The 25408-nt window shown below is 42.1% G+C and overlaps 1 protein-coding gene across 7 annotated transcripts in view; it reads right to left on the bottom strand.

Annotated features, from left to right (window-relative positions):
- LOC147332084 (RNA binding protein fox-1 homolog 2-like) overlaps positions 1-25408 on the bottom strand; it is a 52052-nt gene that overhangs the window by 10362 nt on the left and 16282 nt on the right. For 6 of the 7 annotated variants that reach the window (XR_015128763.1, XM_086288483.1, XM_086288482.1 and 3 more), the window contains 5 exons: positions 14912-15115; positions 11393-11566; positions 10954-11007; positions 10620-10712; positions 392-479 (listed from right to left, as the gene is read on the bottom strand). Coding sequence is in view for 6 of the 7 variants with exons in the window: in XM_086288483.1 (XP_086144609.1) it covers positions 392-479; positions 10620-10712; positions 10954-11007; positions 11393-11566; positions 14912-15115 (613 nt within the window). In the remaining variant the exon portion in view is untranslated. Of the gene's footprint in view, positions 1-391; positions 480-10619; positions 10713-10953; positions 11008-11392; positions 11567-14911; positions 15116-24605; positions 25040-25408 lie in introns of those variants that run through there. The other variant, XM_086288486.1, reaches the window with a different exon arrangement.

Genomic DNA, 25408 nt, shown 5'->3' with positions numbered 1-25408 from the left:
GCATTGATGGTAGCTGCTGCATCCCAGAATGCAAAGCATACCTCGCTATCACTCAAACTTGCAGGTTGCTGGTTCAGCTCGCTTTCACACTGTAAACAAACCATACAGACCACCACCTCTGATGCGTCTCGGTGCAGTTGTTTTGGTCTATACCCGAGTGCCAATTTGTTCGCATCTGCTCAAACGACCCCGCAACAAGTAAGAAAACTGTGCCAGAGTCCGATTCAAATGGACTAAAAACCAGAATAAGAATAAGAAGAATAAGAACGCAGAGCTGGAAATGAACTTAATGGACTGCGAAGCTATAAACTATTCTCCGCATGTACCTATGATGTTTGTATTTTTAGACAGGCTTGGGTTCATTGTTTGTGCACATCACAGTGTGTGTTACCATAGGGTAGTGTGCTGAGAGCTTCTCCATTAGGATAAGGGCTGACCATCTTCTTGTTAGTCATCACTCTGGCGGTGGCGTTATTCACCTGGGGGATGGAGGAGCCAACAGTCAGAGGCACAGACACAACAGCTCAGCAGAGGAAAAGTAGCACATAGTCTGAAATGTAAATCTCAAGGCCAGGGCTGATATGCGTGGTGTTTTGTACAGTAGATTGAAAAAGCCTGCTGCTGTGTTGAGTTATTATAATAGTCTCTGCTCATCGTGTGGCTGACTTTGTTATTAAAAAGGAAATAGCGGTGTCATTTGGGATTATGGTTAAGCAATTTAGTTGTGCCAACATTGTAGCTTATCTTCTTCCCCCAATCAGCCTTTCCTAGTCTGCCACATTTCTTTATTATAATAATTATCATCAAAATGCACCCTTGAAGGTCAAACAATATTTTCTTCTGCTGGCACCACATGTTAAATATTGTGCACATTATAGAGAAATCTGCCTCTGCAGAATAATGAAACACAACATCACAGGCTGGAAAATAAAAGTGAGTGCTGCTGCATTTCATCAGCGACGAGGCTGCTGACTCTTGTTTATGTAGCACGTGTATGTCTGTGTGTATAACTGGATGGAGATTGTTAGGGGACTTTTTAGTCATCATGCAATAAAAAGCAGGTTGCCCAGTAGAGATTTAGTGATTCGCTATGAACAGATACAAGGAGTGCCACTGGTGACACTGGTTGTATTGTTGATGTGCGCATAAACAGGGGTGGGGATACAGCAAAGGAAACTGAGCTGTACTTATTTTTTGGCAAGTACTGTGGCTTTTTCTTCTTCTTCTTTTTTTTTTAAAGGGGCGTGCATGTTCTGTGCATGCTCGCTGACATTTCAGACTAATGCTCCGGCCTTTCAATCCAAGACGGCTGATAATCTCCTCTCTGAGCTTCAAAGGCTTCTACTCCGGTCCCTTGATCTATCCTCATCTTCCTTTGATGGGCTTTAAGAGAAGGAGATTGTAGCTCCCTGTAATAACCCATACTGTCCAAGTGTGCTGTTGAAGTTGCACATTTGACTGTGTGGCAAGCTAAAGATTAATGACCTTTTGCCCAGCGAAGAGCCTCTGCTTGTGTGTGTGAGAAAGAGAGAGAGCGAGAGAGCTTGAGGAATGAGAGTGCTTGTGTGCGCATGCACGCTTCACTCCAATTTATAAGACCATTAAGGCTGCCTTTCGCATCGCCCCTCTCGGTGAGTCATGTTCTTTATCTGCAGAGCTTCATTCAAATGGAAATGAGGTTTACCTCATTTTTCCCTCATTGCAAATGACAAGGTCAGTGGCAAATGATTCAATTAGCCAGGCCCGGCTACCTCTCTCACACAACTGTGTGCTGGTGTCTGAGTGGAAACATTCTGAAATCTCAGTTTAGTCAATGAATCAAATTTATGCAAACGTTTGTGTTACAAGAGGGAAAATTTCCCAGAGGCTTTAAGCCTGAAGGTAACACTACACTTAAGGCCATTATATAGCGAGCGCACTGCAAAAAAAAGCGACACAAAACTTTTTACTATATGTATATTCAGTATCAGTGTGCTTTTTGACCTACAGTGCACTTTTTGCCAAATACAGTGATCTGATTTGTCACTGTTAGAAAAATGCTTCAAATTCATCCAGTGAAATCACGCGGTCGGTGTGAACGTTTCAATTATGAATAGACGAGTCTAAAAGATATCTAGCACAATATATTTGGATGGATATGCTGTGTGCAAAGGCCTTTACCCTGTAGCAACGGAACATTTAAGCTACTCTAATAATCTATTTGTTTACTGAGGTTTTGCAAGAAATGTGACCTCTAACCATGTGACGTTAACTTGTCTGCCATTTTGGACATGTGACAATCACGTTGGCAGTGTAGGATCAGGCCAATAAGGCCTAGAGTTAGATCCACAACCGTCTCACAGCCAAACTCACAGGAGACAAATGAGCATTTCCCAGTTCAAAAAGTTTTGAACACCTTTTGAAACGTGTTTGTTGCTGCATGAAGGCAAAAACTTTGCCATTTCCGATTAGCACTTTTTCAAGTTTAACTACCACGTAGCTGGTGGTTAGCCAGCATTTGCAGACAACCATGAAAACCCGCCGAGAAATGCATCAATCTCTTAGCAACCAAAGCAATCACAGGGTGTTTGCATCTGAAACATAAAGGAAGCACAGCCAAATCAGTCGGGGAATACAAATACTGGTTGTATCACATCCAATAGGGCAGACAAATCTTCGTTTTTCCATTATGTGCATGACATTGCATGAGAAATCTAAATATATAGCTATTTTGTGTGTGTGTTTGTGTGGTTTGTGTCATGCGCAATTAATGAAACTGGGTAAACGATCGGCAGAAACACATGCAAATCAGCAGAGACCAATACGGAAGGCAAATCTTAAGTGTTAATGATTAATCAAACATTCATCCTTTCTCAGCCCACTTTTGCCCTCCCAGTCGGACCCGGACAGTAAAACCAGACAAAAACAAAGTCACATTTCCATATGAAACCAAACTTGTGGGGTTTACGTACCTAAAAAGAAAATAGTTTTAAAAATAAAATTCAAAAGAGAGGGGGAGAAAGAGTGGGGTAAAAAACATTTGTTCGACAAAATTAATAATCATATAACACAGAAATTACACGCAGCCAAATACGGGCGCATCACATGACCAAGAGTGAGTAACAAACTAAAAAAAGAAAAGAATGAACAAAATTTAAAAAAAAATAAATAAAAAAAAATTTTTAAAAAAGGAAAATTTCAGCCAATCAGCAAGCGTCGGATGCAGCATAGAGACCAATCAAAACAATCGCAGCACTCCCACACCAAACACGTACGAGACAAGGATGGAGGTTAAGAGTACGGGATGCAAAAGTGAGGAGTAAAGAGACAGAGCCAGTCCATGTACGAAATAAACAGGAGAACGAAAAGATGGAGTGAAGAAAAACGAGAACAAGGGAGAAATTTTTACATGAGCAACACACACACAGAAAAAAAACAAACTAAAAACAATTACTCTTTAAAATAAAACATATATATATACCAAGGTGCATCATTCAAAAAAAGCAATCAGTTTTGGTGACCATTCTCCTGAAAAATCTCACTGTATGTGGTGGGTTGAGAAACAGAGCACCAAAGGATGGAGGGAGGAGAGAGAGAGAGAGAGAGAGAGAGAGAGAGAGAGAGAGAGAGAGAGAGAGAGAGAGAGAGAGAGAAGGAGAGAGAGTGAGAGAGAGGAGGAGAGAGAGAGAGCAATCCTCATTCCCAAAAAAGGAGAGAAATAAAATAAACACGAGACACTATGCCAGGCATTAAAACTGTGTGTCACAAACTGAAAGACCAGTACACTATGACTACTACTACAACTACTAACACACAGACAGTCCACTACAAGAAAACCAAACCAAAGGAACAAAAAAGAAAAGTAAAAGAAAAGGCAGCATAATAGAGACCCAAAAAACAGCAAGGTAAACCCCATATCGGTTTAGAGATGCATATGGTTACACAAAACTCGCTGATTCAGTAAGTGATAACAAGCTGGGGGCTGCATCAGCTTTTCATTCACTCAAACTTGTTGTTGTTAGTTTATTGAAGGCAGTCACTTTAAAATGAGTTGCACCAAATAAACTACTTCTTATTTAGGTTTCATTTAAAATCTAAATAGAATAAAACACTACATTCACAGCTAAACACTCCCAGGCATTGCTGTTGAGTAACAGAACCAACCAAAAGAGTGAAACCAAGTGCATCTTTCCAGTGGCCAGCAGGGGGCGATGCCTCCGGTCAGAATTTAATATGAGGAAATTAAGCTTACTTAATTATTAAGAAATAATTCACTTATGGCCCTATTTGGCCTTAATGGAAAATCTAACCAGCACTTAATGTATTTAGGCATAGTCACGGTTACCTGCTGGTTCAAACTGAGCATCACAATGAGGTAGAAATGTGATATAAGTGTCTTCAAATGTGACATGCTTGTTAGTGCCAGGCAGGCTGAGGAATTCACAAAAACTGCTGATCTACTGGGATTTTAAAACCCAAGCATCTCTAGGGTTTATACAGAATGGTGTGGAATGTCCTCAGTTTTTCAGTCTGTTCCAGTTGCTGCTGTGGCATCATCTGATATATAGTTTAACTGCAAAAACCCCTTCCAGCTACCTCGTGTGTGAAGTGTTCACAAGAAAAACAACATACTGCAAACTTTCAAAGGTATATCACAAACATCTGTGAAGTTCCTGTTGAAAAAGGCTAACAGATCTTAATTGGATAGTAACAAGTTTTAATGGTGCAACCCATTTTATTCAACTGCTGGACTGGAAATAAGAAACTTTCCAGCCAAACTTGTATGAAAAACTGGTGCAACTGTGTCTGGATGGTTCCTAATGGTTTTACTTGTACATCAATTGAAGAAAACATCCCAATATATATATATGTTTATTGTTCCAATTGTTTTTTTAACGTCAAGGCAAAGCCAGTGTGCTAGCCTCGGTATGTACATTTGTGAAATCTTTGCCTTGGCAGTAAACACAGAAAGGGCTCTCCTGGCATAGCGACTGTCTGCAGTATGATATGCCAAGATCCTGCCTCGCCACATGTTCAGCATTAGGCCTCGGCCTGTGTGAGCGGCAAATCATTTTTCAAAACACTGCGTCCAATTTGCAAATATCTGATAAATGTGCTCTCCCCGAAAAGCAGAAAGACCGGTGAAATTTAAAAAAAGAAATTAAAGAAAAAGAAACAAAAACTTGAAAACCAGGGTAGCCTTAAATTGCCCTGCAAGTTCTGCATTCAGTCAAAGCGATCGTAGGCAGCACAGGGAGCAAAGCTTTGTTTCATTTCTGCTGATTTCTTTTTTATTAATCAAGAAATGGATGCTATATGCATTGAGTCCAATGGAGAATTAATAAGATGGGATTGTAGATAGCCGTGTCATTGCAATAAAAGAGGAGGGTGATTACATTCGGTCATTCCCAGTGAGGTGTTAATGACGTGGTGGAGGAGGGAGCGAGGGGGTGGGGGGCGGCCATGTGGAGGAAATATTACTGCTAAAAAAGATCAGGTCTGTTGGAAGATGCTGTGTCAGTCTGTTTGTGTGAGTGTGTGTGTTTGTGATATTGCAGTGTGCACTGAAAAATGACACAATACCAATAAGGCCTCACACTGCATGGGCCTATCGCATTAAAAGCATCGGTATAGAGAAATGTAAAGATTAATAGTGTTAATGTAACAATAGATAAATACCCATTTGAAGGGTGGGTGGGAAAGGGGATCAATTTTAGTGATAGATGTTTGTACACAACTTACCGTTACCGTAGAAACAGCGAGTGGTTACCGTGGAGACTGACAACAACACACAGAAGTCGTCAGGGAAACAGAAAAAATATAATAAATAAAGGAACAAATAATCCCAGGAACAAAAGAAACCTAAATGCCCCTCCCCGCCCTCCCCACCAACCACCACCTGTTTTTGCCCCAAACCTGATAGCAGCATAGTTAGAGCTCAGAGCAGAGTACGAGAGAAAGAGGAAGGGAAAGGAGAGAGGATGCTAGCTCTCGATGCTCTCACCATTGTAACAACAAACACGTGGCAGCAAGGTGTTCGGCGCTCTAGAGAACATGGTCCAGAAGAATGGAGGTAACTGGGGAGGGGGACCTTAGCCACAAAATAACTAAGGAGCAAATGGAACACCTCCAAGGAAAAGAAAAGAAGACACCAAATAACACCACCCTCCATCGTTAGAGCAGAATAGCAAAAGTCAGTTTATTGCTGCCTGGGTCTATTTCCAGTCAAAAGGGCAAGCAGGGACATTTTTGGATAGAAATGGACTGATTCTTGTGTAGCAAAGTTACGCCACAGAAGGAAGAAATGTGTGTTTGGACACTGAGTGACTATAATTTCCACTTTTATCCAGTCACCACAAAAGAGCACACTGAAGGCCAGTCAAACAAGAAAAACTAGATGGATGATAAAATAAAATAAAATAAGGAAAAAAAAACAAAGAAAACCGACCAAACATCTTTTCGTCTATTCCAAACTAATCAATACGAAATGACAGAAAGACAAACGTGACTGGCGAAAAGAGAATGAAGGGATATTGAAGAGAAAGAACAGAGCAGACACACAGCGACAGATCAAGGGTTGAAAAGGGCAAAGTGCAAACTCTCTTTCCCCGTTTCTTTCAACCGCTTTCTTCGTAAACACACACGGACACGCTCACATTTCATTCATTAATCTTGGCCGCGGTGACTCATGCAGTAACAGAAAGCTCAAATAACAGATCAAATACTGTGTGTGTGTGTGTGTGTGTGTGTGTGTGTGTGTGTGTGTGTGTGTGTGTGTGTGCGTGCGTGTGCACGTGCAGGGTGGGGGGCCGTGGTCATCTATGACAGGTGAGCCTTCGAATCAGACCGTGGCTGATCCTGTGACTCGCATTCGAGTTCATTCAAATGAAATTCTCACGGGGAAACGACTGATTGAAGGCCCAACTGTGTCTGTTAGAGGAGCGTGTGGCAGCAGCACCGTTTGGTGAGAATATGCGTTGTCAGACATGCAGAAACACAGACACAACTGCTTCTCCTCCCTTTTCACCCGCACACATCCATGCAGCGATGACGACACTCCTCGGGCTCGCTTGCACCCCCGACTCGAGTCCCTACTTTGCATGCAAAGCTGCACCGTTCGTGGCACAGAGAGACACACACACACGTGTCAGCCATTCTGTGCTCTTGTGTTATATCTGACTAAAACTCTGCGCCGCGGAGGAGCCTTCACTTCCCATAACACTCCAGCAACACAGATCGATCGCAAACGCACAATTCTAGAGCGAGGGTTAGTGAATGGGAGTTTGCAGGGTCCAACATGGTCTCTGTCTCAATACCATTTCTTCTATGGATGTGTGAAGACCTGTAAAATATGATACTTGCAACAACTTAATTTTGAGTGTGCGATCAAAGTGTGCTTCGATCATGATTATTAGGATTAATCAAAAAGTTAATAGCCTAGCATCATACATCTTCACCTTCAGACGGTCCCGTATAAATAAACAAAGAAGGAAACATTAAAACTTAGCTCCCTGAACAAATGAAAATTGCTCTGTGTGACCAGCAGCTGTTGTTCACACAGAGCAGAATCCAATCATCAGCCAGAAGCACAGTTACGACAGCTGCATTGTTTCAAAATGTGCGAGGCGCACACCAGATGTGTACACCAGCCTAAAAATAAAGTGGACCCATTATGTTCATTCCAAGCTCTACCATATTTATTTTATTCCAGCCCTATCTTTATTCATCCTATCCCTGTAAGCTGACTTTCATCTGATTGGCTGCCCCTCCCAAACAGCAGTGGTGTGCTTGAGATGACCATATAAGGATATAAGCTCCTGGCTGACAACATACAGATCAAAGACAATTAAAAAACAAACAAATATCTGAACAGTAAGCATTGAGAGGACTTGTATGCGCAGGGATGACACTAAACCTTATTATCTGAAATTTTAGCTATGTTTAACATAAGCATCCACCTTTAGAGACAGAAAATAAGAAAAAGGCTCCCTTTAATTTTTCTGTAACTGGAACTGAGACTATGATTGGACCCGAATCAACTCCGCTTACAGCCACTAACTACAAGTAGAATAAATCTGTGATAGCACGTACAACATGTGACTAAAATGTAGATAAAACAACACGTTAATGACAGCCAAAATGGTACAGTCAGACAGATGCTTGGAGTGTGGGCTGCTTTATGTCAGGGCATACACACAATCAGAAAGACAGCCATGGATAGATGAAGATGCGCATGTTTGAAAGTGTGTACAAGATCCACATTGTCACAACTATATATAGGCCTATAGCACTCAATGGTCTATATATAGAGTAAATGGTGATGAGATGGGAAGAAGCAGGTATAGACAAAGAGAACTGTAGTTGGGCCACTTACATGGATACATTGGAAGCATACAGGAAACTGACTTCTTCAAAGCGCAGAGTTTTATTCCAGACAAAGAGAAGTACAGTGTAACTTTAAGTACAACAACTCTGTTTCTACTCTCTTTCATTTAATCCACATACATGCACACTATGGGGAGCTAGTAGGAAAACAAAAAGGAAATAAAATAAGACTACCCAATTCCACTTGCATGCACCAAGAATAAAAACAAGCCAGCACTCGAGTACAGTACAGCATTCCTTTATCAATCATTGAGTCAAAATCAGTCTAGGAGTTCAGCTATCAAGCCTTTTTCCCCCAGTAAGTGAAACAAGCTATAAGCACTCAGGTGTAACTCAGTTCATGCCAACCGAACAAGTAAATTAACAGCCCGTCACCACAACTAATTCAACAAAATAGCCATACATAATAAACATGCAAGAATAAACATCCAGCTGTCAGCAGTACTGCCTCAGCGAGGCTCCAAATTACCAGATTAAAATATAAATCATGCACAACTAAATCTACATCAGCTAAACCCAGGCCACTGGATAGCAGTAAACTCTAGTCACACACGTAATGGTGAAATATTTATGTCTAAACAGTCGCACAGGCCTATATTTCAGAGTTTCTGAATTATAAAAGAAATGTGAGATTTCACTGTTGCTCTTTTACCATATTTGTCTCTGAAAACAAACTTCAACAAACTCTGAAATCATACGACCGGTTGAAGCGTGAGTTACTGCAGCGACATCTGCGAGAAAGGAGAACTGCCAGAGAGCATTGCCTGAAATAGAAATGTCCGGCCGTTTTTCCTTGGCTGGAAGAATGTATAAACACAAATCCACTGTTTGTCCTGCGCCAGCCTTTTGTCTTCAAGCCCATGCACCATAAACAGACAGAAAGAGAGAGGCTGCTCTACAGACTCCTGCTGCTGACCCACCATGCGGCTGATACGTGACTCACTACGAGGCCATCGCTGCTACTGGAGTTCAACAAAACACATGCAGAGTGACGACTGAAAACAAAGATGTCTTGCTGTTTGACAAGTGACTTACATCATGCAAAAATCTGGGAAGAGTCACAGAATCAGGTTAAAGCGATGCCAGGAATGGCACAGGTTGTTGATATACAAAAGGAAAAACTGATGCATGGTAAACTGGCTCCATCAGTATCCATTCAGCTTGCTGACTGACTGAAGGTGGAGGTGGCGGAGGGGAATATAATGTTGTACCAGTGGATGCAGGTGGATGTTTCTCATTCTCCACCACACTGCAGCAGAACTGAGAGTACATAACTAAAAAGGTTCCAGCCTCATCCATCATGCAGGAACTGCCTTGCACACACCCACACACAGACAGACACACACATACATACTCGTCACAAGGAAATCACCACAGTAAGCCCATGCACAAATCCTGGCTTACGATGGCACAAGTCAAGTGATCCAATATGGATAACTGGCTGATTGAAACCCCAATTAAAATAAAGAGGGAAGGAAAAAAAAGAAAAACTCAATTCAAAAACTAAGAACATGCTTCAGGTAAAACATGGGAAAGAATATGTCACACAAAAAACACACAACCTCAAACCACAAAAACCAGAAAATAAATAAAATCAAGTGTACATTTCATCAGAAAGAACCCAGACTTCCATAAAGTGAGCATGCGTCAGTGTTGCTGTGATTCCCAGCATGCTGCTGTTGCATCAGGAGCCAAAAGCTGTCACAACCACTTAGCTACAGCACCGGGAGAGGGGAATACAGAAGGATTTCTCTATGCTGGGGGAGAAAAATAAGAGCATCTGACAGCAATCTGCCATGCATCGTCCTTTCACTGCGTTCCACTTGTGCCCTCCGGTGCAAAATGCACAAATCTCATTCCAATTGTTGCACGAGAAGTTGTAACGTTAGCGTGGCTGCAAGTTGTGCATCGGTTGAGGGGGGCAGGTAAAAAGACAACAGGTTAATATACAGAGGGCAGGGGGGGAAACACTTCAGAGGAAAAGTACCCAGCATGCCTTAGTGTAGTGTTCTTGCACCCCTAATCATTCCCACCACAAAAACAAAACATCAAAATAATAAATCAAGTCTTTTGGGTTTTAAAAACAAGAAACATATTGCAGAGGACCGGTGTGGGATACCACTGGGCTGCATCAGAGCATATCACTAAAGGGAGGATGGGAGCTAGCTAGCACGTCAGTGATCAAGCAGAATTATGGTGGGAGTAGAGAGAGGAGACAAGAAAAGAAGGAAGAGAAAGGGAGAGAGCAAAATTACCTCAATCTTACGACCTTCCACCAGTGTGCCGTGGAGCTTTTCCCTGGCTTTCTCTGCGTCTGCGCTGTTCTCAAATGTCACAAAGCCAAAACCCTGTGGTACGCAGCAGAGGTTAGAGAGGTTGATGGTGAGTGAGGGGCATGTCAGAAGGGATTGCCGACCGGTAGAGGACAATCTGCGGGACTCATTCTGACACTGTTAAACAGATGACTTTAGTTCTGGAACAGCGATTTCTCACGCGGACTGCTAATACCACATGACAAATAGTCACAGTTACACAGGAAATCTTTCAGCAGTCACAGCATTGAGTATCAGATGCTTGATGCACACTTACCTTTGAACCCCTCTCATTGAAAATAATCTCAACATCCAGGATCTTCCCAAATTGCTGCGAAGAAATTTGAGGAAAGAAATATTAGCCAACAATCTTATATCAATAAGGGATCTCACGATTCTGTGCTTAATTAATAAAAGTCATTAAGGGCCATGTAAAGCTATTTGAATTAAAGCTACTTTACACTAGGGGTCACTGTTACACAAAAGACAACATTTGCATTTCTTTGCGTTGAACTCTGCTCCATTTCTTTCCTCCTACTTTGACACTCATACAAACATGATGACACAGATAAGAGAACACCCATCAGTCTCCTTTCTTTATGAGCGTTTCACTCTTTTGTCATTCGCTCTGAGGCAGCCCCTTATATGGAGGACGCAGGCTGTCTAGACTGATTTATTGATCCCCACCTTAAAAATGAGGCTCCAACAGTTCTTACCCCAAACATCTGCCTGAGGTCTGGGTCCCGGAAGCGGAAGGGGATGTTTGAAACATGGAGGCGTTTGGGGGTCCCTTTGGCCTCTGTTGAGTCTCCTGCTGAGCCTCCCGCTCCTGTGCCTCCTGCGCCGCACTGTACACCCGCCTCACCCTGAGACGTCTCCTCTGTCTTTACCTGTTTGTGGGAAGAAGAGGAGAGTGAGACAGATGGAGTCAAGTTATAGCGCTGTATAGATAGCAGGAGAAGAAGAAACAATGGAGAATAAACCGAAATGGAAAAAAAGACAAGCAATTTATTTTTATTTTATTTAAATGCCTGTTGCCTCAACTCCTCTCTCCTTTCCTCTTCAGTACAGCAAGTCAAAGAACTCAAAAGTTACAAAAATAAAATAAAGATATGACACTACGTATCTGGTCAAGCTGTGGTAACCAGAAAATACTGCCCTCCTATCCAGGTGTGAGCTGCACGGTGACTTGAGCTTTTTTTATTTATATAATACTCAATTTTTTATGTTTTTAACACATTGGTAAACAAAAAAGAAGACATGAATTTGAATAATGAAATAAAGATTCAATGTGAGTCTTAATACATTCTTATATTTAGATTAAAATCTACTCATTAGCTCAGTAGCGACATGTTAGACCGCTGTTATTTGATCATCATATCAATAGGTGTACTTAACATTATGTATTTAAAGTTAAATTTAACTGAGGGGTCAAAATGCCAGACATCATCATAAGAAAGCGTGTTCCTCAAAGAGGCAGCGGCTATGCTCAGAGGCACTGATGTGATCAGTGTGAAAAGCTCCTCCTACTTCTAAAAAAAATAATAAGAAGAAACAAAATAACTGATCAAAGTTTCTTAAAATAACATGGACAAGTCAACTATAGTGAAAATAAAGAGCGCCCGTTGCATTTTATGCCTGTTTTCTGATAAGATACACGCAAAATCCTTCAAAGTAAAAGCCTGTGGGGATCGTGAGTCCAACTTGACTGGCGGTTTCTCGTTTTGATCAAGCGTTTGGGGTTTTTTAGCCTCAGCTAGTAACCCAGATGGGAGGGACTAGGAATCAACAATGAAACAAGCTGAGAAATGAGAAGAGGTGCGTCCACACAGTTTTGCCGGCAGCCTCGCTCTTATGCCTGTCTACACAGGATGCGTTCAGGTTTGTTCGTAATTAAAAGTTTGTAGAAAGGAGTCACCCAAATTCACATATCCTGCAGTCTAAAAGTTTAGACTCCAAGTAAAAGCACAGTTTTTTGCATCTGCATATAAAGTAGGGCTGCTCGATTATGGCAAAAATGATAATCGCGATTATTTTCACTGAAATTGAGATCACGATTATTTGACGATATTTATTTCGTCCGCCAGAGCTTATATTATTTTTTTACATGCTGTAGTGCCATTTGTGGGAGCATTTCAAGTTGCTATACATCAATACAACTGTTATAGCCCATATTTTAATAATGTGTATGCATTAAGTCCATAGTAACTACATTAATTGCAAAAAAGTGCAATAAACTACAAAAAAATTGAAAATCGTTTTTGTTTTTACATATATTTCTACTTGGAGAAATTTAAGAGGTTTATCCCTCAAAACTTTAAATACAAAAAAGTTGCAAAAAATAGTTTACAACAACAGGAAATTTATTTTGAGTGTCTTCATAGTTTTATTTTTGGAGATACAGCAATTTTTATATACTGCAGGAAAAACAAAAAAACAATCCTATGATGCAAATTTGCAAAGAATGTGCATGTGCATCAAAATAAACTATTTCCAGCAGTGCAATTCTAAGGCCTACAAGTAAACTACATTTTCCGCAAAAATGACGTCACTTGCGATAGTTCACGTTGATGTCTTTTTCAATGTGGGAAGTGTTAAGAACAGCTGATCGGATCGGCAAAGTGTTTCTGGAATATTATGTTTTTGTTCCTGCAAGCTCTTTTTATGCAATTTTTGCAAAGCTATATGTGGAAGGAAACCGTGACCGAGGACAAGCTGATGGCATAAGAAGTAAGTACAACTCCTCTGGTTTCATATGGAAAAAAATTTATTGTGCTAGCTTAGCGTTCAGGTTCTACAGGGATTTAAAAATAGTTACACAAAACGAGCGTGCTGCTCTGACCGGCTTTAAAGGTTTAACAATAACAATGTATTGAATAATGACTTTAAAAAATAATATAAAATAGTGTGCAAATACTGATAACAGTGCAAATGTTTGCAATATAAGAAATAAATGAAAAATGTGAACTTTGCAGTGTTGCTCTGTGGTGCAGCTACGACACCATAGCAAAGTTTACACACTGTGTCTACTTGATCCACGTCTGACTCCGCGAAGCCATAATGTTTCCACACCACTTAAGTTTTTTTTTTTTTTACCTCTCTTTTCAACCAACGGCAGTCACTCTCCTGTCCAAATAACTTCTGCTTAGCTTTCCGAGCTTCCCTCGGGTCCTCTTAATTGTTGTGACGCGTGTTCGAAATGCAGAGCAGTGCGCTTGATTTGCCACATGGAGCAGCGCGAGAGTAAAGAATGAGGGAGGGGCTAATAATCGGCTCAGTCATTTTTAATGATCGTTGAAAGCCCAGATCGTAATCGTGATTAAAATTCGATTAATTGAGCAGCCCTAATATAAAGCGAAAAAGATTAAAACAGAAATGTCTCAGTTTGATCAGATGAAGATGAGATGAATGCTCATTTCATGCCAGTATCTTTAGGGAGGCAATGTGATCATATTGACTTTTAGCAAATGCAGTGAGATGTTTTTATTTTATTAGATTTGGCTGTTGACATTCAAGCTAAGCTAATATAAACACAACATGGGAATTTAGATCCGTAGCTCCTTGCTATTAAAACTAAAATCACCTGACGATTATTTTACTGCTGTTAGAGGAAAGTCAACTAACCGTCAGGTGTTGGTAATGAAGTCTGCTGAGGAATGCCAAAAACTGAGCAGGCACCCACTGTTACCTCAGATTTGAGAGAGTTAATATTATTGTGGCAGCACAGCGTGTCGTGGTTTATGAGATGAATCATTATCAACTTGTAAATTCTGAACACATTTTAATGATCACTAAATCACTGTGTTTTTAATTTTCTATAATAATTAGTCAACAAAACACACCTCTCAGCTTTTCATGTATTCATGTATTTTGAAACTGGGTTTTTTTTGGAGACGTGAAGTATAAATGTGCCCGTCTCTAAAGCACTCTGGGTCAACGTCTGTTGTTTAAATGTGCTTTAGGGTATTAAAAAATAGACAACATAGAAAAAATAGGTTCAGACATTTTCCATGGATATTTAAGGTACACGGTTTCATTTCCACAAATGTTGTAATACAGTTCAGTGGACTACACACTGAACTTAGAGGATAGTATCAATCGATCTGATACCAATACCAGTTTTTGCTATACAAACTATTCATATTTGAATCCGTCCGCCCACCTCTACAAGGTATCAAGTATATATATATATATATAAATAAAAAAACAAAGGGAAATGAAATCGTGGTGCTTACATTGCTGCTGTTGTTGTTGGTGGAGGTGGGGGCTCCATTTGCACCAGCCCCTACCTCTGCTGCACCTTGGCCTCCAGCACCAAACATGGCCCCAGGGCCAAACTCTGTTCCTGGTAGACCGTTTTGAGGAGGGGGTGGAGGTGGGAATGCTGTAAAGGGTGGGGCCACCAAACCCTCCTGTCCTCCTGTCGAATCCTGAGAGCCCTGCGGGAGCGGGGGAAGGAGGGGGAGGGGGAGACAGAGACAGCTTAACATATATTCTCAGTGAGCTTTTTACAGCGACTGCAGCTCCCTGACGGAGAGAGAATGAGGGGGTTAAAATCCTGCCTATCAAATTTCACTCTCTCTTCCTCTCTCTCTCTCTCCTTTACCACGCAGTCACTGCTTCATTCCCTGCCTCGCTTTACCTCCATATCTCTGACAGGCATGTGTTTTCAGTCAGCCGACCATGAAATATTTACAGCAAACAGATCTATTATTAGGGCAGTATGGTAGCGCAGTGGTTAGCACTGCTGCCTCACAGCAACAACGTCCTGTGTTTGACTCCCAACATCTAGCTGCAGCCTTTCTATGTGGACTGTGGGTAGCCCTGCTTCCTTCCACAGTCCCAAGTCATTATTACTGGGGTTAGATTAATCTAAGTATGAATGTGAGTGCGAATGGTTGTCTCCCCAATAGACTGGTGACCTGCCTCTCGCCCTGTGCCAGCTGAAATAGCGACCCCGATAAGGAGGGGATCATCTATTATTAAGTTGCGAAATTTGATACAAGGTTTGAGATACAAAGATGCTTCTAGGATGGATCGACAAGTCGGTAGATAAATACTAACAGCGGCATGTAAACTGTGACATATTTACATACACTGCTGCATTGTGTGACTACTTGGGAAGATAAGCTGTACTTCAGATTAGATGCGGGAGCTTCACTGCCTATGGCTCTGTATCAGCAGCAGGATCACCTACAGATTCTTTAAAGCTGCTGCTGCTGCTCCAGCACGCTCACAAACACACACACATATATATCTTTATGTTGTGTGTGTTTGGGTGTGTGGTGACTCTGCACTATTGCTTGCTTCAATCATTTCACACACTCAAGGGCATTTACAGCAAAGCCAGAGTAAAAGAAAGGTAGAGGATGGACGGGGAGAAGCAGAATGAGTAGGTAGGCTGAAAGAAAAGATGGATTTATTTAAAAAAAAAAAAAAAAAAAAAAAAAAAAGGCCATCAAGTTTGGGGTCAGGGCTGCTTTTTTTCTACCAAGCTAGGCAGGATGACACACCGCATCCAACACCATTAACCACTGGTCTGGTCTCTGCCATGGGCTGTATCTGGGCTGGGTGACGCCTAGAGACACTCTGTCTCCAGACAGCCTTTTTAATTAGGCAGAGTAACTAAGATGCCGCAAAGCAAATGGGCTCTTTCCCTTTCTCTAATCCTATAGCCCGACTGCTTACTGTTCTTCTGCAGTCACAGCCGCAGTGGCTGTAAACAGTCAACCGAGGCTAAAAGGCCCATCTGCAACACAAGCAGCTTCCTGGAGTCTGAGCCCAGCTGATAGTGGAGGAATCAGAGGAGACTGCGTAATCCACAAACAGGCTGGAAAAATCTGGGGAACTCGTCCACTACTGTTCTGACTGCAGGAAATGCATGTTAGGGGAAAAGGAAAAAAGAAAACTGTGTGTTTTGCATCCAACTACGGTCTTTGTCACCTTGTGATAAAGACGGCCCATCAAAAACCTGTTCAAAAAGAGATAACGCGCCATTAAAATTCATTAGCTGGGCCTTAGCCTGGCTATGTTAAATCAAAGCTTAAGCGTTCTTGTTAGGGCATGTGAGCTCATAAACGTGCAGTAGCCTGTGTTAAGCCACCAAAGGGTGTGTTCTTCAGGCATATCCCGACCCATGGCTGAGTCACAAAAACACACTCATAGTGCAGAAAGGAGGAAGACTGAGTGGAGAAAGGAAAGAGTGACAACATAGCAAAGAGGAAAGGGGAATTAGATCGGGCCTGAAAAAACTGGACTACGTGCATTTATGCAATGCTAACAACTCAAGCTGCCGTAGTCAGCCAAAGACAGTCACACCTACTCGGCAACCAATGAACTGCTTTTGTGAGAGGGGGAGTAATTCTTTTTAGTCTACATTACTATAAATACTCATAAAAGCTATTGTTATTTTAAAGGGAATCCCTAACTATTTTTCCACGTTGTTGAGAAACCAAGCTTCACATCCAGTTTGGGCTGCTGTGGACCTGCTGCTACTAACAGACAGCGGGGCTCGGTGAAGCTGTGGCTGCATGCGAGAGTCCAAACATTCAAATAAACCAATCCTGGTGCGTTTACACTGAAAGCCTTGAGCCTTTCACACAAACATTGGTAGAACAACACTGACAGGTTAGCTGAGTGCTTTTGCATGATAGGTTTTGTTGTTTGCTGAGCTGTGATGTGCAAAAGTTTACACTTGACTTTTTGATCATCTGTTCTCACAAAACACAGCCACACTGACTATTTCCAGCAGTAGCTACGGCGTAGATTTCCGGCTGAAGCATAAATCCACAGTAATGGCAGACCAATATTAATTTGGTCTGATGAGAGCATATCAACCAAACAATGGACCAGATGACCTCTTCTAATGCCGCCGCCTGCTTGTAGCATAATTAGTTATACGAAAAAAAGCATCTTGAAGTATTGTACCATTCATCATCCTGCTGCTGAGGCTTAACAAAACAAACAGAGTGCTTATGACCATGTTTGTGGACTCAGATACCAAATTGAAAGATACAGTTTTTTTAAATGAATTATTGGATAAATAAATGAACTAATAAACAGGACAAGGAATAAAGCTGTCACTGGATCCAGATCAGACTGGATAAGACTACAGTGTTAGGGTGACACAGGCATTCCCGACCCGCTGACTAAGGAGCAGTGCTGCCCTACATGGCAGCGTCACATACTGAAAAAAGGAGAGAGGGGGGAAAGGAAAAAGAAAACCGTGGAAAAATGAAAGGGGGACTTAGCGGGGAGAGAGGAATTATAGGAAATAATGAGACACTGCATTAGAGTTACGTCTGGTTTCAAGAAAAACTTTCCAAAGGAAGAATTTTGACGCTGTAAGATAAGATTAAACAGGATATGCTTCTTATTAAAGTGTCATGAAAAGCAATCTGAGCAAAGGTGAAAACAGAGTAGCTTCAAGTATCAGCTGAAAAGCTCACAAAATTAAAACCTGATATCGCAAATAAGAAACCACGACATATTCATCCCAAAACACACAGTGGGCGATTTACTTGAGAGACCTGAGACTGTGTTTTTACATACACACAGAGGATTCTGGCGGGGGGGGGTCACCTTAGGTGTTGACACCAGCCACAGAGTCAACACCCAAATTGTGATGATGCTGAAAAATTCATGACAATTTGTCTATTGCAACTATCTACTAAGTTGTCTGGCTGGAGGCAGAAATACTACTCACAGATTCTTCTCCAACTGCAGTCCATCTATTTTTCCTTTCCCTTCAGCTGAAGTCAGTGTGCCTGTGTTTATCTCCCCCGTCCACCCACCCTTCCCTCTCTTCCCTCCCTCCATTCTTGCCTGCCACGCTTGATGAAAGCAAGAGGGCCATATTTTTTCGCCTTCTTTCAAACCCACTGGCTCTCTCTCCTCTCCAGTCACTCAAAGCCCCAACTGCACTGATATGTCCATCAAACAGGCCACAGCCCCATCTCCTTATACAGCTGCCTCTATGCAGACGCTGCCTCTCTCTCTTGAATGTGCGCCAGTTGTCATTTAGAGGTACATCCATAGTGCACTGGCTCACATCCAGAGGACACATAGATAGATATCTGGCAACAAAAGTGCCTCAACACAGAACCTTAAGTCGAAGCTCCCGTTCCATATGCTGCAGCTATAACTGTAATCAGAAGCAGCTCGTAGGTTAGCCTTAACCACCGACTCCTGTTAAGGCTGTCAGGAGCTTCCGGAGTGATCAACGGCGAATATTTAATGCTTTGGTTGGAGCTCTTGAGTGGGAGAGCAGTGGGTGGGGTGCTGCTGAAGACGATGAAAGCAGGACACACAACTTTATATTTAATTAAAAGGCATTTTCTCTTAAGGACTCTGGTTTTATAACCACAACGTCGTCTGACAAAAATGACCACACGCAGCTTTGCTATTTTTACAACTGTTTTAAAATTAGACACAGCCTAAAAAAAAGTCTTTTATTAATATCACAAATTGCACTGCCTCCATTTTGGTAACAAACTACTAGAACAACATTGCACATGTGCCTTTTTGCTTTTCTCTTCCAAAAACTGCACAGAGATGACTAACAGAGAGGTGCAGAGAGTGACCCCATGCTCGATGGCTAGTTGTTGCTAAGGAGGAAAAAATAACAAACTCCAAAGAGTTGTCAAGTTGGGAAAAACTAAGCTAATTAACTGAGTAATGATGACGGTTGGGGATCAGGGAGATATCCAAGCTGAGGTGGTGTCGATTTCCACTCGTTTAAAATAAAAAATTAACATAAACCAAATACCTAACCCGCTGTATGAACTACAGACTAACCCCACGCTGTCTGTCAGTGTCAGCGGCTCCGCAGCTCCGCTGAGATCTGTGACATGCAGCCTGTCGGTTTTTGACAGCTCTGATCAACATCATCATCAGTATCATTACCATAATCACACAGACTTCTCTCAAACACTCGCACTCACTTTGGGCGATGTGTCCTAAAAATAACCAACCAAAATTGTTTTCCTTTAGAAAAACTGCAACAGTCAATATCGGCAGTGTGTTGTGCAGTAAGTTGGCCTGCGCATACAATAATGCATCACGTGCAAGACTGTCAGTGTTTTTATGACAGTTGATAAAGAGCAGCTGGAGCACCATCGCTGTGCTGAAGTAAAACCATCACCGTCTGAGTATTTGGTCAATTATATGAAGGTCGAAAAATGAATCACAATAATTATCGTGACAATCAATTACTCCTCAATAATAGTAATAACGGGTTATTAGGTTCCATTTATTTAGATGACTGGATTTGATGTTTTAATTGTCAATAATGACAGTGAGTTGATATTAAAGGGTTTAAACTATTGATCAGAAAAAAATACATTTGCAAACCAACTTTTGGCTCGGATGAAATTATAACAGGGATTTCATTTTTTTTTTTTTAACAAAGCATCAACAGAACTGCAGAATAATTAATGATGAAAGCTATGTTAAAGTCCCACAGCAGCGACTGAGGCTATAATATGATTTTATAATGATTTAATAATATTTTTCCAAAAATATTTAATATTATGAGCAATTTCAAGAGCAGTTTAAATTAAAATATAAACCATAAAATTTCATTAAATCCCTCATTGAGATATTCCAGTGAAACCCATGGAGGCCTCGAGCCAGCGTTGGTCCCAAGCTCAGATAAATTGGGAGGGTTGCATCAGGGCGGGCGTCCAGCCTAAAAATCTGTGCCAGACCAAAAATGCGGATCGTGAAGAATGACCTTTCCGTATCAAATCGGTTGAAGCAGCAGGTCAGTGGAAAATATGCCACTGTTGGGAAAAGACAAAGGATGGAAGAACAGGATGAGATGAAAGCAGATGATTTACTGTGTGGACCCTTAAGAAAGAAGCCAAAAATGGAGAACAACACTGATATATTTCAGTGAGGAACTTGGATGCCAATTTCAGGTTAATGTGTCCAAATTCGCTGCACACTGTCTGCAATCTTTCTACTGCATGATAATTCAGTCCAAACACTTAATCTGCCCATTTGCAGCCTGACATGTGATCTGCTGCATTATGCATTTCACCAATTTCCAAATCATAATAACAATATTTCTAAGAAGTATGCTGACTTTTATGTCATTATGGCACTCAGCTCATCGCTGCACTTAACACTTAAAAAATTAAAGCCTCCCGACTCGTTCATTTCAACCGATTTACAGAGCATTCAGCAGTAAAATCATCTGTTAAACCTCGATCACTGACAATTTGCAAACATTAAAAGGACCAATAAAAATCTAAAAATCACATAAGTTCAGAAATCGAAAATCTTAATCTACTCTTGGATAAATCTTAGATTGCCAACACTGAAAAATGCTACAAGATGGACCATTCGTTCCCTGCTGCCATACCTTTTGCAGAAGATGATGAAATGTAAAAGCCCAGCAGCACTGACTTCCTGCTGCAGTGTAAGCTAGGGTATGGTGTGTGTGCAGACACCCAGTGTTACACTGCTGTTTATCATGCAGGGGAAGGTAACCTAGGAGATACAGTACCGCATACATTTCGGCTTCTTGTTCTGTGTGCACGTATTTGCTGTGAGGTAACATGCGGAGTGCTTTCACACCTCAACCCGCATCGCACAGGCCTCGGGCAATGGCATTTAGAGCAGCAGCATTAGTGTCGGACAGCATCACGGTGGCTTTTACAGGCGGTGGGAGAACAGTTAACCCTCAGGTGGAGCAGTTTCACACAGTGCATTAGACCACCAATATGGAGGACTCTGGCTCAGTGTTTATTTTGGTAACATGCACGATGTGTGTCCCTCTGTAAAATTGGGAAATTAGTTTTCTCTGGAAGTTTCTATTTTGAGACTTGCAAAGCACAAAGAAACACCCATAATCAAAAAGGATAACAATAATGAATAAAGCTAAGCATGCAACTACCTAGAATAAACTGTCTGCTGTTGTACTGTAATACTCTCAGCACACACACAGGCAGCTGTCTCCCACAGACAAACATGCACACAGAACCCAGAGGATTAAAGACTTGGGTGTGAATCCCCTCCAATTTCCCTGAAGATCTGTCGCTGCATGGCACTAACTGAGTACTCTCTTGCAAACAGAAGACGTTTTAGGACTGGCACATAAGCAGCCAAGTTGGGGGACCATGTGCTGCTGTGACAGAGCCTGCACAGTCACATGATCGTGTCCAGTGTGCAATGCAAAAACGGGCTGCCAATTAAATGCCTCGACTAACACGACGCACGGCCGGGCAATACAGCTGCAAACAAATCATCACCAAATTTAAATTTTGATTCAAGTTTGATCTTTTTCCCTGCATGCTCAATAAACTAAGACATAAACATATTTTTGGGCCTACATGAGCAAAACAGCTGGAGAGCTTGGAAGCTTTTCATCATTTTGCACAGTTTTCAAATGCAGGCTCGAACAACTATAGACCAGTCTAGTTTTGACACAGTAAGAACAAAGTCTGCTGCCTAATTCATCTGCTCCTGCTGTTTGTGTTTGTTGACATCAGCCTCATATCTGCAGATACCTGCTGGCTAGCTCGCGTTAGCTGCCCAGCGTGTAGGGAACGAACAGACTGAACAAAGTCTAATCCACACGCTGATCAGTTGACTCTCGTGGCTCGAACCACCATCACCAGATAAGGTGCCCCGCTGGCAAAACAGAATCCGAGAAATGAAGCGTATTTTCCACCAAATGCACCATCAAGCTAGTCAGATCCAGTCAGTGACAAATTCTAACTGAAGCTAAGTCTTGCTATGGCAAACCTTTAGTATTTCATCAACTGCACTGCGGTCACTAGCTGATGTTTATCCACAGTATGCTATAGAGACGTGTCACCAAAAATAGAGAGCATTGCCATAAATTTTGCAGAAGCCGGTGTGACTGGTGATGTGTCACCTTCAAAGTGCATTCCCACATGGGACTAAGGCACGGCCCCCCCCTGCTCTCACACCCTTCAAGTCATTACCTCAAGTCTCCATTTGGCAATACTCTCTTTAAAAGACGAATAACGTGTTTGCCTCACAGCTGCGCAAGCTTGCAAAGCAAAGATTAACAGAGGAGGGGGGGAAAGAAAAAAACAGCAGAAACACGGGGGGGAGAAAGAGACGGCTCATGTGGGAAAATGAGAGTTGATCATGACGTTTTGGAGGTCTGGAGGGAGAAGAACCTTCACTGGTTTTTGGGAGTCTTATATGCAGTCACTGTGTCATCATATGTGCACAGTAACACAGCAGAGGTCTGTATTTACATTCAGCCTCAATGACCATAAAAGGTTGGCTCTCGCACTGCCTTGGTGTGAACAGCAGCAGGGTTAGTAGTAGCGTCTTTACTGTAATGGTTTTTTTAAGAGCTTTTAAAGAAAAATGTATAGGTTAGCACAACTTTGCAGTCACTGAATAAATTTGGAAAAACTACAACGTCAGTACTGAATTTTACACGAGTACAAATGACATATTAACTGAGAAAAGGTCAGGGAAAAGCAAGGGAAGGAAGTTTAGGAAGGAGTTTATCTTTATTTTGAATTTTGCGAAATGTCAAAAATTTAATTTGACATTTGCAGACTGAAGTTGAACTGGAAAAAAAATTACTAAAGTTTTTTTTTTCATTTTTAGTTGATAAAGTTGATGATGATGATGATTTTGAAACAACAGAAAGAAGAAATGTCAAAATAAAAAGTTGACATTTTCAAACTAAAGTCACCTCAAACAAGTTGACCTCATTCTTAACATCTCCATGTTATTCTCATAATGCAAAACGACTTCCTCTGTGATTAAAAACAAAAGACATGCTGCTTTTTCCCACACTACAAATGTCGTCCTACTCTATGAAGTTGACAGTATTAACTCTGTAGTAGCTACTGTTACTGTAGCTATTAAGAATACACAGATTATGCTGTGGACCTATGAAGGGTTAAAATGCATAGAGTTGAGTTTTGCCATTAGAAAAGGAGGGGGTGCTAGTAAAGTACTCCAGGAACTGCAGAGTGTGTGTGTGTGTGTGTGTGTGTGTGTGTGTGTATAAAGTAACAACTGTGCTTCAGCACCTGTCTTCCTCAATCCAAAGATGAAGTTTAAACCGCATGGACAGCTTGAAGAAAATCTCAGCCTCCACCCCTCTGCAAGTGACATGACACGACACGACGCACACACAGACACACATCCATATGGAATATAATCTGACACTGTGTGCAGTCAGCATGGAGAAGGCTCGCAGTGCCCAATGTACATACATGTCAGCACAGGCAATCCAAGCAGCAGTTGCTACTTCGCGTCTGCACGCGTGTGCCTCACAGACATCTCCCCCAATTCCCGACACCCGCCTTGAGGCCCAAAGGAACCCAAGACCAGAGAGCAGGACATGCTAGAACAGAGCCAGAGAACAGCTCTCATCCTGAGGCTGTCTTTGAGCTAAAGTAGCACAGACACGCCCACCATATGTTAAGAGCAGCCTTGCGCACAACACATCAACTGTATAAACATTATAATCTGTGGTGTTAAGTAACTATTAATGCAAGTGTGCTGATACCCTGCAAGCACACGCTTTGCTCCTGTGTATCGTCGGCACTTCAGTGTCACCAGGACAAAATGCTGTATGGTTAATGGAAAGAAAAAAAAATTATTTCGTTTCTATCAAAACAATCACAGATGGGTGCAAAGAGTTAAAAAAAAGTGAAATGAGCAGAGCTGCAGGGACAAGCCCTGCTGTCGGCCTGATGCTCTGCCAACTATCTGAAAAAGGCCTTACCTGGGCCAAGACACAGCTAACCAGAGCAGGCCACACCATGAACAGCAAAGCAATTACTGCTTCATCACGCCAAATTAAAATAAATAAATAACAACAACAAAAATCATTTACATTGTATCTTGTTTTGCTAGTTTGGCCCTCGCGATACTAAAAAGCCACTTGAGAGAAAGAAGCTCTTGCTTGAGATGCGAACTCACCGGTAGCATAGCTTGGTAGTACAGCCCCATCATTGTCTGATCTAAAGGAACAACTGCTGACCAGCTTTCCACTTTCCCGTTCCTTCTCCTCTCCTTTTCCGTCTGTGTCTCTCGTTCTCCTCCTATTCCTCCTCTCCCGTGTCTGTGCTCCAGGACCATGAGCTGACGATGGCTTCAGTCCACGTCTGCCTCACACATTCAAATTCTCCCTCGTTCACTCCCTCTTCCTCCTCCTGCCGGTGTTGCTTCTTCTACTTCTCCAGCACGCGAGCCTCGTCAGCCTGTCACTCTCTGCCTCGCTTTTGCTCGTCTCTCCGGCCCTGCTGCTCTGATCCCCCTCGGGCCTTTCCGTCTCTCTCCTCTTGCCAACCCGAGTCTCTTCCCTTCTTCTCTCTTTGCTCTGCGTCTGTCATTCACACACTCGCCTTACACGTCCTCCTGCTCTTCTCCCCCCCTTTGCTTCCTCTTGTTCCCGCCCCTCTTTTTAAAACTTTCCCTCCCTTTCAGTCTCAATCCCTCCTATCCATCAAAGCATCCATCCTTCCATATAGCAATCTAACCCTGTGTCTGGATGGAGTCAGAAAGCTGATGTTGTTGCCGTCTCCTAAAGCCCCCGGAGAGAGACAAGAAACGGGAAAGGAAGAAGATGCTGCCTTCTATCCACGCACTGGCTGCCTGAGAGTACAGAACACGAATGCGACCCCCACTGCATTGCAGCTTTTTTTTGATGATTTATTTATTGCGTGGCAGCCTGTCAGCTCCAAAAAAGCAGTGGTAGGTAGGCCAGCCGGTAGACAGCTAGG

The sequence above is a fragment of the Aulonocara sp. 'chitande type north' Nkhata Bay genome, linkage group LG4 (genome assembly GCF_057382095.1).
Source record: "Aulonocara sp. 'chitande type north' Nkhata Bay isolate Kocher_YH1m ecotype deep benthic linkage group LG4, A_spYH_male_GT1.1, whole genome shotgun sequence".
Classification (NCBI taxonomy): domain Eukaryota; kingdom Metazoa; phylum Chordata; class Actinopteri; order Cichliformes; family Cichlidae; genus Aulonocara; species Aulonocara sp. 'chitande type north' Nkhata Bay.
Note: the sequence above shows the minus strand (reverse complement) of the source record. Positions and strands in the feature narration are given on the sequence as shown.